This window comes from Pseudophryne corroboree (genome assembly GCF_028390025.1).
Source record: "Pseudophryne corroboree isolate aPseCor3 chromosome 3 unlocalized genomic scaffold, aPseCor3.hap2 SUPER_3_unloc_4, whole genome shotgun sequence".
Lineage (NCBI taxonomy): Eukaryota > Metazoa > Chordata > Amphibia > Anura > Myobatrachidae > Pseudophryne > Pseudophryne corroboree.
Window position 1 is genome coordinate 1,004,874 of NW_026967530.1, and position 20,044 is coordinate 1,024,917.

A 20,044-nucleotide genomic window follows, 5' to 3' on the forward strand; every position below is an offset into this window, starting at 1 on the left:
TGGGGGTTACCGGAGATAGATCTCATGGCATCCCGTCAGAACAACAAAGTTCCTGCATACAGGTCAAGAACAAAGGATCCCAAAGTGACCTTTGTGGATGCCCTGTCAGTGAGATGGGACTTTCGTCTGGCCTATGTGTTTCCACCAATCGCCCTATTACCCAGGGTGATGCGAAAGGCAAAACAAGGAAGGGGCGCCGTGATACTAATAGCTCTGGCTTGGCCCAGAAGACATTGGTACACAGATCTGCAGAGGATGTCGATGGATGCTCCATTCCTACTCCCTCAACGTCCAGATCTACTGTCTCAGGGTCCTTGCTATCACAAGCACCTGGATTGACTATCTTTGACAGCGTGCCTCTTGAGACTTCCATCCTGAAGGCAAAAGGATTCTCACAACAGGTAATTAAAACTATGCTTAGAGCAAGGAAACCTTCCTCAGCTCGCATTTATTACCGAATATGGCAAGCCTATATTCAGTGGTGCAGTGACCGGAAATATGACCCTAGGTCTTTCAGAGTTTCCAGAGTCTTCGCATTCCTTCAGGCAGGAATGGATAAAGGTCTGCGGGTGGCTTCCTCGAGAGTGCAGGTGTCAGCATTCACTGTATAGTTACAAAAGAAAATTGCTAACCTACAGGATGTGCACATTTTTTTCCAAGGAATGCTGCACATTCAACCTCCTTTTGTTCCTCCTACAGTGCCTCAGGATTTAAGTTTAGTCCTAAAGGCCCTTCAAATTGCACCATTTGAACCACTAAAATGATTGGATCTTAAATGGTTGAAAGCTTAAGTTCTCTTTCTCTGACGTCCTGGTGGATGCTGGGAACTCCGTAAGGACCATGGGGAATAGACGGGCTCCGCAGGAGACTGGGCACTCTTAAAAGAAAGATTAGGTACTATATCTGGTGTGCACTGGCTCCTCCCTCTATGCCCCTCCTCCAGACCTCAGTTAGAATCTGTGCCCGGCCAGAGCTGGATGCACCTAGTGGGCTCTCCTGAGCTCACTAGAAAAGAAAGTATTTGTTAGGTTTTTATTTTCAGTGAGATCTGCTGGCAACAGACTCACTGCTACGAGGGGCTGAGGGGAGAGAAGCAAACCTACCTGCTTGCAGCTAGCTTGTGCTTCTAAGGCTACTGGACACCATTAGCTCCAGAGGGATCGAACACAGGGCCCGACCTCAATCGTCCGTTCCCGGAGCCGCGCCGCCGTCCCCCTTGCAGAGCCAGAAGACGGAAGATAAAGATGAAAAACGGTGGCTGAAGACTCCTGAGGGGGCGGGGCTATCTTCCTCAGCACAGCCAGCATCATTTTCTCTTCACAGCTCCGCTGGAAGGACGCTCCCCAGGCTCTCCCCTGCAGTATCCAGTACAACAAGGGTAAAAAAGAGAGGGGGGGGGGGCACATAAATTTAGGCGCAATTTGTGTTAATAAGCAGCTATTGGGAAAAATCACTCATTATAGTGTAAATCCCTGTGTTATATAGCGCTGTGGTATGTGCTGGCATACTCTCTCTCTGTCTCCCCAAAGGACTTTGTGGGGTTCTGTCCTCAGTCAGAGCATTCCCTGTGTGTGTGCGGTGTGTCGGTACGGCTGTGTCGACATGTTTGATGAGGAGGGCTACGTGGAGGCGGAACAGGAGGCGATAAGTGTGATGTCGCCCCCTACGGGGCCGACACCGGAGTGGATGGATATGTGGAAGGTATTAACCGACAGTGTCAACTCTTTACATAAAAGGTTCGATGACGCATCAGCCTTGGGACAGCCGGCTTCTCAGCCCGTGCCTGCCCAGGCGTCTCAGAGGCCATCAGGGGCTCATAAACACCCGCTAGCTCAGATGGCAGACACAGATGTCGACACGGAGTCTCACTCCAGTGTAGATGAGGATGAGACAAATGTACAGTCCACAAGGGCCATCCGATGCATGATTACGGCAATGAAAAATGTGTTGCACATTTCTGACATTAACCCGGTTACCACCAAAAAGGGTATTATGTTTGGGGAGAAAAAGCAGCCAGTGACTTTTCCCCCATCTGATGAGTTAAATGAACTGTGTGAAGAAGCGTGGAGTTCCCCTGATAAGAAACTAGTGAGTTCTTTTTTTTTTTAACATTTATTTTAATTTTATTTTTAATACACAAATAAGCAAACCAACAAGCCAGATACATTGGCACATGAGGAGTCGATACCACGCAGGGTTGACTGAGTTGGATAACAAGCATATATGATTCGGTAGTTAATCAGTACAACTGTTTGTATATTTGTCTTAGTCATGTCCTCCTGTATCCGGCTTAAACAGATATTAACTAACAATTAAAGGAAATGAAAGGAGAGTAGAACAGAAAAGTAGACAAAACAGAGAGACACATAAGGGTTGACACATACAAGGGTCAAGTTCCTCTAGAGGGAACGTCCCAAATACAGCAAATCAGATATCGCCTCATTGTTTATTAGTATACCTGGATTATATTACTATCAGTTACTATCAGTTAGTTATCCTCAGATTGTGGGGAATGTAGGTTTGTCAAGTCTACAGGGGTATTATCAACCGTAGCCCACCCTTTCTTCTCTCGGAAGTTTTTCCACTTCAGCCAAGAGCTCATCACAGAGGATGATGAGGTTGAAGAGTTCGCTCCAGCTGATTCAAACAGAAAATGTTTATGTGTGCTAGCGACTATGGCATGTATAGTGGGTAAATTTGACGTTTTCCAATGCTGTCCTATCGCAGCCTTTGTTGAAATAAGAACGTGGCCGGCAATATATCTATCACATAGTAATAGGTCAGGTGATGTATGATGGAATAATGCCAACATAGGGTTCTTAGGTATCTCCCTCCCCAATATCTCCTGAAGAAGGGCAAATACTTCAGTCCACAGCGGCCCCAGAACAGGGCATTCCCAAAAAATATGTAAAATGTTGCCAACCCGGCCACAGTTCCTCCAGCACATCCTGGAGGCCGATGGCCACATAATATGTAGCCTCTGCGGAGTGAAGTACGCCCTTTGACACAGTTTGAAATACATTTCAGAGTGTTGTAGACACTTCGAGATTTTAAAGCATTTTGAAAAGATACAGTCCCATTCCTCCTCTCGCAGGTCTACTGAGAGATCTCTTTCCCATTTTAATTGCGAGGGAGTCTTTCCTCTTTTAGATAAGAGAATTATGTAGTGGTACCATTTAGATATCCCACCACTATGTCCCGGGGTTGACAGTCTGAGGCGAAGAGCGGCCGGGAAGGGAGCGGGAGCCCCCTCCTCCCCTCCACAGGAGTGCAGCCAACGTCTTATCTGTAGGTATTTAAAAAAGTCTTGTCTCTGAATACCTGATTGAGTCACTAATCTCGAGAAGGGGACCAGAGATCCATCCAGATATAGGTCTCCTAAGTGTTCTACCCCAGCCTTGATCCAAGCCTCTAATCCAAGATTGGGTATGAGCTTGGCAATAGTTCTAATCTGCAATTCCGCTGAGGGGAGCAGTATCATAGGATCTAGCGCCACTATCGTATGCCAAGCTTTCAGGGTGCATCTAACCGCTTCCCCTGGGCCCAACTGTTTAGAAATACCCTGAGATGGCACCAAAAATAGGTCTCCTAAGTCGGTTATTCCCGAAAGGGATCGTTCTATCTCAACCCAGGGTTTGGGGCTGTGTATATTGAACCAGTCTCGAGCCTGGCTAAGTAGACAAGCGGAGTGGTATGCTTCCAAATTGGGATAAGCCACTCCCCCAAGCGTCTTAGGCAGTTCCAGAATGTGTCTAGAAACTCGTGGTCTAGCCCCCTTCCAAATGTACTGGGAGAAAATCGTATTAGCTCTAGCCAGTAGAGGCCTGGGGAGGTTACGTGGTATAGATCTGAACAAGTATAGGAGCTTGGGGAGTAAGATCATTTTGGTTGCATTAATTCGGCCTAGCGAAGATATTTCATGGAGGGACCACTCCTTAATTAAGCGTTCGAAGGCGGAGAAAAGGGGTAAATAGTTGCATTCATATATATCCCTGTCTGGTGATAGATGAATTCCCAAATATTTAATGGATCTGACCTGCCATGCGTATCTATATTGATCTTTAAGTCTAGTGACGGTTCGTGGTGGTATGTGGAGCGGGAGGGCTTCCGTTTTGGTTGTATTCAATTTATAATATGAGATTTTGGAATACCACTCCAGGATCGTGTGGAGTGCATTTAGTGAAGTTTCTGGGTGTGTTAAACATAATAGGATGTCGTCTGCAAAAAGGCTGATCTTATGAATCTTACCCCCTATCTCAGGGCCTGTTATTTTCGGATCAGATCTAATAAATTCAGCTAATGGTTCAATAGCTAAAGCAAAAATAAGAGGTGACAGGGGGCAACCCTGTCTAGTTCCATTAGTGATTTTAAAATTCTTTGATAAACATCCATTAGCAAACACCCTTGCAGAGGGGGCAGAATATAGGGCGAAGATAGAGTCCAAAAACCTTCCTGTCAGCCCAAATTTGTTCAGAACCGCTCTCAAGTATCTCCAGTGGAGTCAAATGCCTTCTCGGCGTCAAGTGAGATTATAAGAAGGGCCTTCTTATTCAGATCGCAGTGTTCTAATATGTTCAACACCCTGCGCGTATTATCAGGCGCCTGCCAATCCCGGGACAAATCCCACCTGGTCTGGGGCTATAAGGGAGGGGAGCAGGGGGGAAAGGCGATTAGCTACCAGCCTTGCGAAGAGCTTAATATCTGTGTTCAGTAAAGCAATTGGACGGTAATTTTGCACCGCTGTGGGGGGCTTGCCAGGTTTTGGGATGGCGACTATCTGTGCCTCTAACATTTCTTTGGGGAGCTCCCCCACGTCCGATGCCTTATTGAAAACAGTCAGTAGTAGAGGGGCTAGTTCATTTTTATATGCTTTATAAAAATTGGAGGGAAAGCCATCCGGGCCGGGGGCTTTGTCCCTGGGTAGCGCTGTGATAGCCTCGTCTAGCTCATCTGCAGTCCAGGGAGAGCCCATGGACTGGCAGATCGCCGGATCCAACCCAGGCAGGGAAATCTCTTTCAGGAACGACTGAATGTCAGAATCTCCGGGCTGAGGGGTATTCGGATCAGACCTTAAATTATAGAGTTGTGAATAGTACTCTGCAAAGGTGTTTGCGATGTCATAGGGGTCAGACACCCTAGAACCTGTCGTAGAACATACATAATGTATCCTAGTTCTAGCTTGCCTATTCTGCAGTTTCCTAGCCAGTAGGCGTCCCGCTTTATTGCCGAGAACATAGAACCTCTGATTCATTCTAGCAATGTTTCGCTGTACCTCTCTAAGTGAAAACAGGTTTACTTTTTCCCGGGCTGTTAATAGTAGTTTATAAATGACTTTGTTTAAGGGGTCTGCTTTATGTAATAGCTCCAGCCTAGTAGCTTCTGTATCTGCAAGCAGGCGTTCCGCCCGTTGTGCACGTTTGAGTCTGGCTGCGGTCTGAATGACCGAGCCTCGGATGACCGCTTTAAGGGAGCACCAATTGTTAAATATCGAGGTGTCCTCAGATTTGTTGGTATCAAGGTACAATTGTATCGCTTTGCGAATTGTAAGAAGCGCTTCAGGGTTATTTAGAAAGAGTCTTCCCAATCTCCAGGGCCCTGGAGGGGTTCCACCCTTCCCCAGCTCCCATTTTACTTCTATTGGGGAGTGATCAGACCATGTCATGGGTAAGATTTTTGTTTCCCGTATGTTTCTTAGATTCTCCTTATGTGTTAAGGCGAGGTCTATCCTAGAGTATGTCGAATGAACATGTGAATAGAAGGAGTAGTCCCGCTCTATGGGGTGCTTGGTTCTCCATATGTCATACAGATCGAACTCTCCCAACACCTGGCGGAGGTTAAGCCCTCCTTCACGTGCACTTTGTTCACCCTTCCGAGTGCCTCTGTGAAGGTTAGATCTGTCTACTAAAGGGTCTACTACAAGATTAAAATCTCCCAGTATCATGGTTGCCCCCTTATTGTGCTTCTGTATCAGGGAACAAAGTCTCCTACAGAAACTAAGCTGCCCCGAGTTCGGGGCATAGCAAGACACTAAAGTGACCAGTGTGTTTTCCAGTTGTCCTATTAATATGAGGTATCTGCCCTCTGGGTCCTGTATTTGGGATTCAAGAGTAAACGAGCAATGCGTGGAGAAGAGTATCGCCACCCCCGCTTTTTTTGTAGGGCCATTTGCCATATAACAGGTAGGGTACCGGTTGTCATAAAATTTTGGGGGATCCGCTTTCCTAAAGTGGGTTTCTTGAACTAGGACTACATTCGCTTTCATTCTGTGGAAGGAGGACAATGCTAATTTACGTTTTTGCGGGGAGTTTAATCCCTTAACATTGAGTGAAACTAACCTGACCATATCCGGGACTTGAGATAAAGCTTCAACCGTAGAATCTGATACCTAGGAAACTTTCCCTGGGGAAGACAAGATACATGAGGGGGACAAACAGGGGAAGACAGAGGGGAGGTGAAAAGTAGAAAAAGGAAACAGGTCCCATAGAGAAATGGGGCCACAGTAAGGCGCCACAACTTCCAGCGCCTCACCATTTGAATAGGGGGGTTGGTGGCCCACCCCCCCGCAACCTAACAGTTTATCAATAATAAAACTTTATGTACTTACGCCCAAACGGCCCACCGCACCCACAACCGGGGAGTACAGGGCCATCGCAATCTGAAGAACATCACTGATTATTGAAAATTAGTGCAAATATCTTAACGACATTATGTCTCTCATTCGTAAACGCACAAACAGATGTATTAGATATCGGCCATTAGTAAACAAATATACTAGCAGTGACCTTAGTCTGAATGAGATAGACTTTGTGAATGAATCAGTGTTCTGAGACTCCAAATCAGTCAAAGGTAATAGTAGTAGGTGAATGAAAATAAATTGCCTCTACTTCTCAGCTATCGACCAGTCCTGCTGGATCCGTTGATCAGGAGAACTGGAAATGTGCTCTTCTCCCAAGTTCCATTTTCTTAGTAGCTTCATACCTTCATCTAGCGACGCAACTGCTATAGTTGAGCCTTCTTTGGAGATTAACAGGCGTGTGGGGAATCCCCATCTGTAGAGTATTCCTGCCTTCCGTAGAGCAGCAGTAAACGGTTGCAAAGAGCGTCTTTTACTGAGGGTATACTGGGACAGATCTCCGTATAGTTGAAGATTACCCAAGGCATCCGCTGTTTCAGATGAGGGTCTAATCGCCTTAAGCAAAGCTTCTTTTATGTGATAAAAGTGGACCCTCATCAATACGTCCCTGGTCGCACCCTCTGGGGCACCCCGAGCCTTCGGGATTCTGTGTATACGGTCTAGCAAAAGATCCGCGGAACTGGCAGAGGGCAGCAGTTTTTTGAAAAGTTCCAGGGTGAAATCATGGAGGCTACTATTCTAGACCGAGTCGGGGACCCCTCTGAGTTTTAGATTGTTCCTGCGTGAACGGTCCTCCAAATCCGCTACTTTATCCCGCAAAGAATTAACTTCGCCCTCCAGGGTGTCATGAGAGTCTATCAGTGTGTTATGGGAGCTGACTACTTCACCCATCTTTGTTTCCAGCTGACCCGTCCTGTCCCCCAGATCGTCAATAGAATCCTGGCAGGTTTTCAGCATCGATCTGAACTCAGATGTTACATCGACTTTGAACTGATGTAATAAAAGTTTCATGCTGCCCACTGTTAGCGCCTCACTGTCCTCGAGGTGTATCACTGGGGGAGCTTCCCTGATAGGGGACTCGGAGATCGGGGGGGGGGGGGGGGGGAGACCGCATGACTTGTGGAGATGGGCCTACCGCTGCAGCCCCGGCCTCTGACGGTTTGTTACGTAGCGGAGACGGCTTGAAAAAAGGAACTTGTTTAATCTGCTTGGGGGGTTTCTGCTTCTTCGTAGGCATGGTTACAGTTATCACAGAAATTGCGCAGTTTGGTGTCTGAGGAGAATCGGCCCCTTCACAGCTCTAGGGCAATGGCCCGCATGGGCATGTATCAGCAAAAACGGTTGCGGGGAGGTGTTAGGAGAGCATCTCGAGTGAGGAAATCACATTTCAGCGCATCTTGGGCATGGCCCCTGCTCCTTCATTTTTATCCCCACGGCCTCTTATCCCTATGCGAGGTCAATCGGGCGTGTGTCCGGTTCCCCTGGATCCGCTATCTTAATAGTAGAGGTTTGTGATCGGAGGTATCGGCTCCTGTAACCTCAATGAGGTCTTCTCTCAGTGTAATGTAGAATTGCCTGTTAATGCACAGCGCCCCAGTGTTTACTTTACTGGTGCTCAGCAGTGTTCTTTATCGGTTGTCAGCCCTGGGGACCACTAGTCGAGTCCAACGTCGACCATTCAGGGAGACCCAGGTATAATTTTAAAGGAGCACCCGCCTGCCGGGCTAGAGTGTGTTGGAGGGGTTGCGGGAGGCAGGCCGCAGGGCAGGACTGTGAATATCTTGTGCCTCTATCCCTGACCCTGACCGTGTCCCCCCGGGATCTGTTACTGTTTCAGGGCCGCCGGCGTCGCCCGTCAGCCACTGGTTTATGCGGGCTTCAATTAAGCGGGTCAGGCCCGGGGAGCAGCTCACCTTATTAGCTGGTGAGGGTACTAGGCCGCACGTCCCACACCTCTCTCCTGGATTCCAGGGCCCCAAGATGGCGGCCACCACCGGAGCCTCAGGCCCTCCGCGCCGGCGCTCGCTCCCTCACCTCTCCTGTCTGCTTCGTAGTGCAGCCGGTCCCGGCTGCACGGAGAGTGCGTCCGGCCTCAAGAGGTCCAGGTCCTGGTGCCGCCGACACTTCCCAGATTCGAGTGCTCCCTTTGTCCGCCCGCCGGAGGTTTTTTAAGATGGCCGCCGGGCGCCCGCCGTCTTCGTCCACACTGCGGGTCTCGGGTCCCCGTTGAGCCGAGGCTAACCGCACACAGCCCACAGCAGGGAGACACTTTTATCCGCGGGCAGCAGCAGTGAGGGGAACGGAGCTCCAGAGGAAGTCCCCGGCCCGAGCCGTGGGTCCCGGAGCCGTCCCCAGCTTTAGGAGCTACTCGAGGCCCCGGCTTCCGTGTTCCCCGTAGGCCGCAACCCGCAGGAGCAGTAAAAACCGCTCCCCGATTCCGCGACACTTCGGGGGGGCACAGCAGGGGGTACAGAGGAAGTAGGGGTGTATTGAGGCAGATAGGAGGGTTTTGGAGAGCCTATTAGGTGTGTTTTGGGCTGCTGATCTCGGGAGCTCAGTGAAAACGCAGCTTCTTCCTTCAGCTGCCAGACCACGCCCCCCGAAACTAGTGATTTCTAAGAGGTTACTGATGCCGTACCCTTTCCCGGCAACGGACAGGCTACGTTGGGAAACATCCCCTAGGGTGGACAAGGCGCTCACACGCTTATCAAAAAAGGTGGCACTGCCGTCTCAGGATACGGCCGCCCTAAAGGAGCCTGCAGATAGAAAGCAGGATGCTATCCTGAAGTCTGTGTATACACACTCAGGTACTATACTGAGACCTGCAATTGCTTCAGCATGGATGTGTAGTGCTGCAGCAGCATGGTCTGATACCATGTCAGACAACATTGATTCCCTCGACAGGGATGCTATTTTGCTAACCATACATGCTGGCGTTCGAGGCGACTCCCCCTCGCCGTTACCTCAAATCAACCTTGCCAGCGGCTCCCAGGGAAAGGGAGGTAGTGCTGGCGGCTATTCACAAGCTGTACCTTCAGCAGGTGATAATCAAGGTTCCCCTCCTTCAACAGGGACGGGGTTACTATTCCACAATATTTGTGGTACCGAAACCAGACGGTTCGGTGAGACCCATTCTAAATTAAAAATCCTTGAACACTTATATAAGGAAGTTCAAGTTCAAAATGGAATCGCTCAGGGCGGTTATTGCAAGCCTGGAAGAGGGGGATTTTATGGTGTTGCTGGACATCAAGGACGCTTATCTGCATGTCCCCATTTACCCACCTCACCAGGAGTACCTCAGGTTTGTGGTACAGGACTGTCATTACCAATTCCAGACGTTGCCGTTTGGTCTGTCCACAGTACCGAGGGTATTTACCAAGGTAATGACCGAAATGATGATACTCCTTCGGAAGAAGGGAGTTATAATTATCCCGTACTTGGACGATCTCCTTATAAAGGCGAGGTCCAAGGAGCAGTTGTTAGTCAATGTAGCACTATCTCGGGAAGTGCTGCAACAGTACGGCTGGATTCTGAATATCCCAAAGTCGCAGCTGATTCAAGCGACGCGTCTGCTGTTCTTGGGCATGATTCTGGACAACAGGTGTCGGTGCATCACTGCACGCGAGTCCTGGGAAAGATGGTGGCTTCTTACAAAGCAATTCCCTTCGGCAGGTTCCATGCAAGGATCTTTCAGTGGGATCTGTTAGACAAGTGGTCCGGATCGCATCTTCAAGCAGAACCCCTGCTTCAAAACCAACCGGTGCTGATTCAGTCAGACAACATCACGGCGGTCGCCCATGTAAACCGACAGGGCGGCACAAGAAGCAGGATGGCGATGGCAGAAGCCACAAGGATTCTTCGATGGGCGGAGAATCACGTGCTAGCACTGTCAGCAGTGTTCATTCCGGGAGTGGACAACTGGGAAGCAGACTTCCTCAGCAGGCATGACCTCCACCCGGGAGAGTGGGGACTTCATCCAGAAGTCTTCACGCTGATTGTAAATCGTTGGGAACGGCCACAGGTAGACATGATGGCGTCCCGCCTCAACAAAAAGCTAAAAAAATATTGCGCCAGGTCAAGAGACCCTCAGGCGATAGCTGTGGACGCACTAGTGACACCGTGGGTGTACCAGTCGGTTTATGTGTTCCCTCCTCTTCCTCTCATACCCAAGGTACTGAGGATAATAAGAAAGAGAGGAGTAAGGACTATACTCATCGTTTCGGATTGGCCAAGAAGAACTTGGTACCCAGAACTACAAGAGATGATCTCAGAGGACCCATGGCCTCTGCTTTTCAGACAGGACCTGTTACAGCAGGGGCCCTGTCTGTTCCAAGACTTACCGCTGCTGCGTTTGACGGCATGGCGGTTGAACGCCGGATCCTAACGGAAAAGGGCATTCCAGATGAAGTGATTCCTACGCTGATAAAGGCTAGGAAAGATGTGACAGCACAACATTATCACCGTATATGGCGAAAATACGTTGCTTGGTGTGAGGCCAGGAAGGCCCCTACAGAGGAATTACAGCTGGGTCGATTCCTGCACTTCCTACAGTCAGGAGTGACTATGGGCCTAAAATTGGGTTCCATTAAAGTCCAGATTTCAGCCCTATCCATTTTCTTTCAAAAAGAACTGGCTTCACTGCCTGAGGTTCAGACGTTTGTTAAGGGAGTGCTGCATATTCAGCCCCCTTTTGTGCCACCAGTGGCACCTTGGGATCTTAACGTTGTGTTGGATTTCCTGAAATCCCACTGGTTTGAGCCACTTAAGACCGTGGAGCTAAAATATCTCACGTGGAAAGTGGTCATGCTATTGGCCTTAGTTTCGGCTAGGCGTGTGTCAGAATTGGTGGCTTTGTCGTGTAAAAGCCCTTATCTGATCTTCCATATGGATAGGGCAGAATTGAGGATTCATCCCGAATTTCTCCCTAAGGTGGTATCATTGTTTCATTTGAACCAACCTATTGTGGTGCCTGCGGCTACTAGGGACTTGGAGGACTCCAAGTTACTAGTTGTAGTCAGGGCTTTGAAAATCTATGTTTCCAGGACGGCTGGAGTCAGGAAATCTGACTCGCTGTTTATCCTGTATGCACCCAACAAGCTGGGTGCTCCTGCTTCAAAGCAAACTATTGCACGCTGGATCTGTAACACGATTCAGCAAGCTCATTCTGCGGCAGGATTGCCGCATCCTAAATCAGTAAAAGCCCATTCCACGAGGAAGGTGGGCTCTTCTTGGGCGGCTGCCCGAGGGGTCTCGGCATTACAACTTTGCCGAGCAGCTACTTGGTCGGGTTCAAACACTTTTGCAAAATTCTACAAGTTTGATACCCTGGCTGAGGAGGACCTGGAGTTCTCTCATTCGGTGCTGCAGAGTCATCCGCACTCTCCCGCCCGTTTGGGAGCTTTGGTATAATCCCCATGGTCCTTACTGAGTACCCAGCATCCACTAGGACGTCAGAGAAAATAAGAATTTACTCACCGGTAATTCTGTTTCTTGTAGTCCGTAGTGGATGCTGGGAGCCCGTCCCACGTGCGGACTTTCTGCAATACATGTATATAGTTATTGCTTAACTAAAGGGTTATTGTTATGAGCCATCCGTTAATGAGGCTCATTTGTTGTTTCATACTGTTAACTGGGTATGGTTATCACAAGTTGTACTGTGTGATTGGTGTGGCTGGTATGAGTCTTACCCTGGATTCCAAATCCTTTCCTAGTAATGTCAGTTCTTCCGGGCACAGTTTCCCTAACTGAGGTCTGGAGGAGGGGCATAGAGGGAGGAGCCAGTGCACACCAGACATAATACCTAATCTTTCTTTTAAGAGTGCCCAGTCTCCTGCGGAGCCCGTCTATACCCCATGGTCCTTACGGAGTTCCCAGCATCCACTACGGACTACGAGAAATAGAATTACCGGTGAGTAAATTCTTATTTTCTACTGGCCATTGCTTCAGTTAGAAGAGTATCAGATTTAGGGGTATTGTTATGTTGCCCTCCTGTGGACCCTGCAGGAGAAATATTCGTTATGGTAGACTTACCGTTGATAACGCTATTTCTCCTAAGTCCACAGGATCCACAGGGATCCCACCCTGACACACCTGATTTGAGGATCCTTTCACTCACTACCCTCTTCCTTCTTGTATGGAAGGGTGTGCATATGTGTTCTTCTCGCCTGATTAGGGCTCTCTATGATGCTCCTGCCTTGAACTTTGGAAAAACAACTGATTTGCCTGAGCCAGGAGGCGGAGATATAGGGACGGACCCGTTGCATGCTGGGAGGCCAAAAGCTTTGATCGTATGGTGCCAATCTGCTGTCGCTACCTCATATCCCAATGTTATTCTGTGGATCCTGTGGACTTAGGAGAAATAGCATTATGAACGGAAAGTCTACCATAATGAATATTTCATATAGAAGTATTGAAATTACAGGCGTAACACCATAGAACATAAAAGAAGATGGACAAGAATAAAAATTTGAAAACAGAAAGTATACTAAATATCACCCTGGAGATAATCTACCTGCTGACTGGGGAGGTGAGTGGATCTGTGACCGTCATAGTGACATCACTTATATCTATAGTAATAATACAGGGACATGACTGGGGAGGTTAGGGGATCTGGGAGTGTCACAGTGACATCACTTATATCTATAGTAATAATACAGGGACATGACTGGGGAGGTGAGTGGATCTGTGACCATCATAGTGACATCATTTATATCTATAGTAATAATACAGGGACATGAATGGGGAGGTTAGGGGATCAGGGAGTGTCACAGTGACATCACTTATATCTATAGTAATAATACAGGGACATGACTGGAGAGGGGAGTGGATCTGTGATCATCACAGTGACTTAATTTATATCTATAGTAATAATACAGAGACTTGACTGGGGGGGTGAGGAGATCTGGGAACTTCACAATGAGATCAATTATATCTATAGTAATAATACAGGGATATTTGATGTTTCCCTCATTTATGCAGGATTACACAGTAGTGAGGAAGACATCCAGTGAGTGTGAGACATCCAGCATACATCCCAATGTGTCGGGAGGACTGAGCAGGAGCCAGACCCCCATCCTGGTGCCTCCACCTCACTCACTGACACATGAGAGACACAATGACCAGAAGATCCTGGAACTCACCAACAAGATCATTCAGCTGCTGACTGGAGAGGTGACTGCTGGGAATGGGATATTATACAGTAACACCAGGGGATGTGTCAGGGTGATGACTGGAGAGGTGACTGCTGGGAATGGGACATTATACAGTAACACCGGGTGTTATGATTCCTGTACTCCAGACCGGAGAAGATCTTATGGCAGGGATCTGAGTACAGGAACAATATGCTGGTTGTGGGAGCTGGAGAGCCTAGTAACCCCTGGCGCCCTAACTCCGTTGTCTCGCCCGTGTTATCAGAAATCCCCTGCGAGACTATGGTTGCTTGAGCCCATGGCAGCCGCGTTCGAAGGGCGGATTATGTCTGCCCAACCCCGATGCCCCCGCAGGTCTTAATGGGAGACAAGGGGAAGTCCGAGACAGGGTGATAACAAGGGGCCCTCTGACTAAGCAACCAAGCCAGGGGTTACAAGCTAACTTAACTAAATCAAAAGGTATGTGCGGACTAGCCGCCAGGGAAAAGGACAACCAAAGATCCACTGATCCGACACTCCTATCCGGCACCGCTGGACACCAGAGTGGATCTTGTGGAAGCGGAATCCTCCGCAAAGCTCCAGAACACAATATAAACAAAATAATAAACTGTAGCGGACAAGCCGCAACACACGGCTGCGCCGCGACTCACGAACACCACCAGATGTTAAAGGTGCTCGGTCAGACTCCAGGAACAGATGGTAACTTCCGAGTACAGGATCTCTGAGGACAGGAACAACCAAATAGACCGGGACTGGGAACTCTCTGTAGCAGACTCAGGCAAACAGGAAGCTATCACCGGCGTCTGTGAGAAGCCCAGGAAGTGTTCTTAACAGAGAGTCCTCCAATCAGCTGTTTGGAGGCTGATTGGATTAAATGCCATGCAGCTGCCAAGCTGCCTGGCCAGGGAAACAGATGAGTGATTAATTACAACATGCCGTGCAGCTGCATGCTACACAGCCAGGAAACCAATGAGGTGATTAACTTAGACCCAGCAACGGGGAACGCGGTCCGACAGTGGCGTCCCCGTTGCTAGGCGCCGGGCCGCACTGACGAGCGGACCCTCGGCGCCTAACAGTACCCCCCCCTTGAGGAGAGGTCAAGGAACCCCTAAGGCCGGGTTTCTGAGGAAATTCTCGAAAAAATTCCTTTTTGAGCCTTGGGGCATGGAGATCCTCATCCAGGACCCAAGACCTTTCCTCTGGCCCATAACCTCTCCAATGTACCAAAAAATAAAGCCGACCCCGGGACAACTTGGAATCGAGAACCTTCTCCACCAAGAACTCCTGCTGACCCTGTACATTAACTGGTGATATCCCCTGAGATATTTTACGAGGAAATCTGCTGGACGAAACATATGGTTTAAGCAATGAGCAATGGAAGGTATTTCCGATCCGTAAAGTTTTTGGTAAACGTAACCGGAAAGCAACTGGATTGACTTTTTTGATAATGAGAAATGGTCCAATAAATCTAGGACCCAATCTGGCTGAGGTTTGTCGAAGTTTAATGTTGCGAGTCGACAACCACACCCTGTCTCCTACTTTAAAAGTGCACGGCCGCCGGAGCCTGTCAGAATTTTTTTTTTCCCGGAAAGCTGCTTTTCTGAGAGCCAGGTGCACTTTTTTCCAAATAAGTTTAAGATGAGAGGTCAGGGCCAGAGAGGAGACAGAGGAATGTTGAAAAAATGAATTAGCTCTGGGGTGAAAACCAAAAACTGCAAAAAATGGAGACACATTGGTGGAGGAATGACAGGCATTATTATAAGCAAACTCCGCCAATGGAAGAAACTCAGACCAGTCATTTTGGAGTTTGGCCGAGTACAAACGCAAATATTGTTTTAGAGATTGGTTAACTCGCTCAGTCTGTCCATTGGATTGTGGATGATAGCCGGAGGTTAATGATAATTTCATCTTTAACGAAGCACAAAAAGACTTCCAAAATTGTGCAATGAATTGTGGACCCCTGTCAGAAACAATGTCAGTGGGTAAGCCATGGAGTCTGAAAACATGGCGGAGGAACAAGACTGCCAATCCCTGGGCAGATGGCAATCGGGGAAGAGCAATGAAATGGGCCATCTTGCTAAAACGGTCCACTACCACCCATATGACTCGGCATCCGGCTGACAGAGGGAGGTCCACCACAAAATCCATGGAGATATGCGACCATGGCCTAAGAGGAACATTCAAGGGCATAAGTTGACCTATAGGCAAAGAACGGGGAACTTTATGCTGTGCACAGACCTGACATGAAAAAACAAACTCTTTAATGTCTTTGGAAAGACCAGGCCACCATACTGAGCGGGAGACTAATTCCAAAGTATTAGCGATTCCCGGATGCCCGGCAACTTTGCTATCATGAAACTCCGTCAAAACAGTTGCTCTCAACAACTCAGGGACAAAAAGACGACCAGCAGGAGTATTTCCAGGAGCTTGATGTTGAAGCAGCTTTAACTGGGAAAATACATCCTGTGTGAGGCCTGCCTGAATGACTGAAGACGGAAGTATGGGAGTAGCAGGACTGTTGTCTTGAACCGGAAGAAAACTGCGTGACAGGGCATCTGCCTTGGTATTCTTGGAACCTGGCCTGAAGGTGATAATGAATTTGAAACGAGTAAAAAATAAAGCCCAACGAGCCTGCCGGGCATTCAGTCGTTTAGCTGATTCTATGTATTGAAGATTTTTGTGATCAGTCAAAACTGAAATGGTATGGGTCGCTCCTTCAAGCCAATGCCTCCACTCCTCGAAAGCCCATTTAATAGCCAGTAATTCCCGGTTACCAACATCGTAGTTGGATTCTGCAGATGAGAATTTTCTGGACATGAAGGCACAAGGATGTAATTCAAGGGAATCAGGATCCTTCTGAGAAAGGATAGCCCCTACTCCAACCTCCGAGGCATCAACCTCAACAATGAAAGGCAATTCTGGGTTGGGATGTCTGAGGACAGGGGCTGAGACAAAGGCTTGTTTCAAGGCCTGAAAAGATAACTCAGCTTCACGTGACCAATTGGTAGGATCTGCTCCCTTCTTAGTTAGTGCCACAATGGGAGCAACTAGGTCAGAGAAAGAGTGAATAAATCTTCTATAGTAGTTCGCAAACCCTAAAAAGCGCTGAATTGCTTTTAAGTTGGTGGGTTGCGCCCAACTAAGGATGGCTTGGAGCTTCTTTGGTTCCATACAGAATCCCTGAGGGGAAATAATGTACCCTAAAAAGGATACCTCCGTGACATGAAATTCACACTTCTCCAGCTTGGCATATAAGTGATTTTCACGTAATTTCTTTAGCACCTGACGCACCTGGGTAACATGTTGTTCTACAGAGTCAGAATATATCAAAATATCGTCTAAATAGACCACAACGAATCTTCCCAGAAACTCACGGAGCACATCATTAATGAGATCCTGGAAAACTGCCGGAGCGTTAGATAGGCCGAATGGCATGACCAGATACTCATAATGGCCTGACTGAGTACTGAATGCCGTTTTCCACTCATCCCCTGACCTGATTCTGATGAGGTTATATGCTCCTCTCAGGGCAATCTTAGAAAAAATAACAGCCGAACGCAGCTGATCAAAGAGGACAGAGATCAGCGGCAGAGGGTAAGTATTCTTTACTGAGATCTTATTCAAAGCTCTAAAGTCAATGCAGGGTCTGAGTGAACCATCCTTCTTCTCTACGAAGAAGAAACCTGCACTTAAAGGGGATTTAGATGGCCTGATAAATCCTTTCTCAAGGCTTTCTTTCACATACTCATTCATGGCCACAGTTTCAGGACCAGACAATGCATATAACCTTCCTTTAGGCAACGTGGCACCAGGAATTAACTCAATGGTACAATCATAAGGCCTATGGGGAGGCAAAATATCCGCATTGCCCTTGGAAAACACATCAACAAAATCCTGGTATTCCCCAGGAATATGTGCGGAAGCGGCGGCAGCTACTCGGACAGGAAGCGTAATACATTCTTTATCACAGATGGTACCCCATTGTAGGATCTCCCCAGACTGCCAATCTATGATGGGATTATGAAAGGCCAGCCAAGGGTGACCCAGAACCACAGGAACTGCTGGACAATGGGTAAGGAAAAACTCAATCTTTTCAGAATGCAGAGCTCCCACCGAGAGCAAAACAGGAGGTGTACATAGAGAAATAACCCCATTGGATAAGGGACTCCCATCTAAACCATGCATGGTGACACATCTACCCAAGGTTAGCTGAGGAATACCTAAGGCCTTGGCCCATGTTAAATCCATAAAGTTTCCTGCAGCTCCACTGTCCACAAAAGCAGAGACCGAGGAACAGAGGCTGCCATAGGAAACTTTAGCAGGAACCAACAGTGAATTATTTGAGGAGATGAGCTGTAGACCAAAGTGAACCCCCTCACAACTCACTTGGTCAGGAAGTTTCCCGACTTATTTGGACAACTACGGGCAAAATGTCCCTTACCTCCGCAGTATAAACACAGACCAGAATTTTGCCTCCTGGTTCTTTCTTCCGGAGACAATTTGGAGAGACCAATCTGCATAGGCTCCTCTATGTCAACAGGAATGGAAGGAACCCAGGGAGAGGACCCGACAGATGCCCCTTTTTCAGCCCTCCGCTCTCTGAGCCGACGATCTATTTTAATAGAGAGCTCCATGAGGTTATCGAGGGTCTCAGGAGCGGGATACTGGAGGAGACTGTCTTTTATAGATTCAGATAAGCCGAGGCGAAACTGACTGCGCAGGGCTGGGTCATTCCAGCCACAGTCGTTCGACCAACGGCGAAACTCCGTACAATAATTCTCTGCGGGATTCCTACCCTGTCTAAGAGCACGCAAGTGACTTTCTGCGGATGCCTCTCTATCAGGGTCGTCATATAATAGCCCTAAAGATTTTAAAAAGGCGTCTACAGACGATAAGGACGGATCGTCTGTCTTTAAACCAAAAGCCCAGGTCTGAGGATCCCCCTGAAGCAGAGAAATAATAATCCCAACCGCTGAGCCTCTGTACCTGAGGTAACTGGTCTTAAACGAAAATACAGTTTGCAAGATTCTTTAAAATTAAAAAACTGTTTTCTATCCCCAGAAAAACGGTCAGGCAGATGCATTTTTGGTTCAGGGATGACCCTCGGGGAAGTCCGTAACAGATCTTCCTGTGACCTCACCCGGAGGGACAGATCCTGAACCATCTGAGTAAGTTCCTGAATCTGACTAACAAGAAGCTGGCCATGATTTGGCCCAACACCGGCGGGATTCATAAGGCCGACAAATTCTCCCAACTAAAAAATGAAAAAATTTACTGTAAGTTAAATCTTTTCTTTTGTTGGGCCGGTGATAATGTTATGATTCCTGTACTCCAGACCGGAGAAGATCTTATGGCAGGGATCTGAGTACAGGAACAATATGCTGGTTGTGGGAGCTGGAGAGCCTAGTAACCCCTGGCGCCCTAACTCCGTTGTCTCGCCCGTGTTATCAGAAATCCCCTGCGAGACTATGGTTGCTTGAGCCCATGGCAGCCGCGTTCGAAGGGCGGATTATGTCTGCCCAACCCCGATGCCCCCGCAGGTCTTAATGGGAGACAAGGGGAAGTCCGAGACAGGGTGATAACAAGGGGCCCTCTGACTAAGCAACCAAGCCAGGGGTTACAAGCTAACTTAACTAAATCAAAAGGTATGTGCGGACTAGCCGCCAGGGAAAAGGACAACCAAAGATCCACTGATCCGACACTCCTATCCGGCACCGCTGGACACCAGAGTGGATCTTGTGGAAGCGGAATCCTCCGCAAAGCTCCAGAACACAATATAAACAAAATAATAAACTGTAGCGGACAAGCCGCAACACACGGCTGCGCCGCGACTCACGAACACCACCAGATGTTAAAGGTGCTCGGTCAGACTCCAGGAACAGATGGTAACTTCCGAGTACAGGATCTCTGAGGACAGGAACAACCGAATAGACCGGGACTGGGAACTCTCTGTAGCAGACTCAGGCAAACAGGAAGCTATCACCGGCGTCTGTGAGAAGTCCAGGAAGTGTTCTTAACAGAGAGTCCTCCAATCAGCTGTTTGGAGGCTGATTGGATTAAATGCCATGCAGCTGCCAAGCTGCCTGGCCAGGGAAACAGATGAGTGATTAATTACAACATGCCGTGCAGCTGCATGCTACACAGCCAGGAAACCAATGAGGTGATTAACTTAGACCCAGCAACGGGGAACGCGGTCCGACAGTGGCGTCCCCATTGCTAGGCGCCGGGCCGCACTGACGAGCGGACCCTCGGCGCCTAACAT

General features: G+C 48.4%; 1 protein-coding gene across 1 annotated transcript in view; it reads left to right on the top strand.

The window, feature by feature from the left end:
• LOC134984194 (zinc finger protein 260-like) overlaps positions 1–20,044 on the top strand; it is a 69,403-nt gene that overhangs the window by 25,007 nt on the left and 24,352 nt on the right. The window contains exons 2-3 of the mRNA XM_063949824.1: positions 13,056–13,160; positions 13,613–13,804. Of these exons, the coding sequence (XP_063805894.1) occupies positions 13,083–13,160; positions 13,613–13,804 (270 nt within the window). The 5' untranslated portion in view covers positions 13,056–13,082. The remainder of the gene's footprint in view (positions 1–13,055; positions 13,161–13,612; positions 13,805–20,044) is intronic.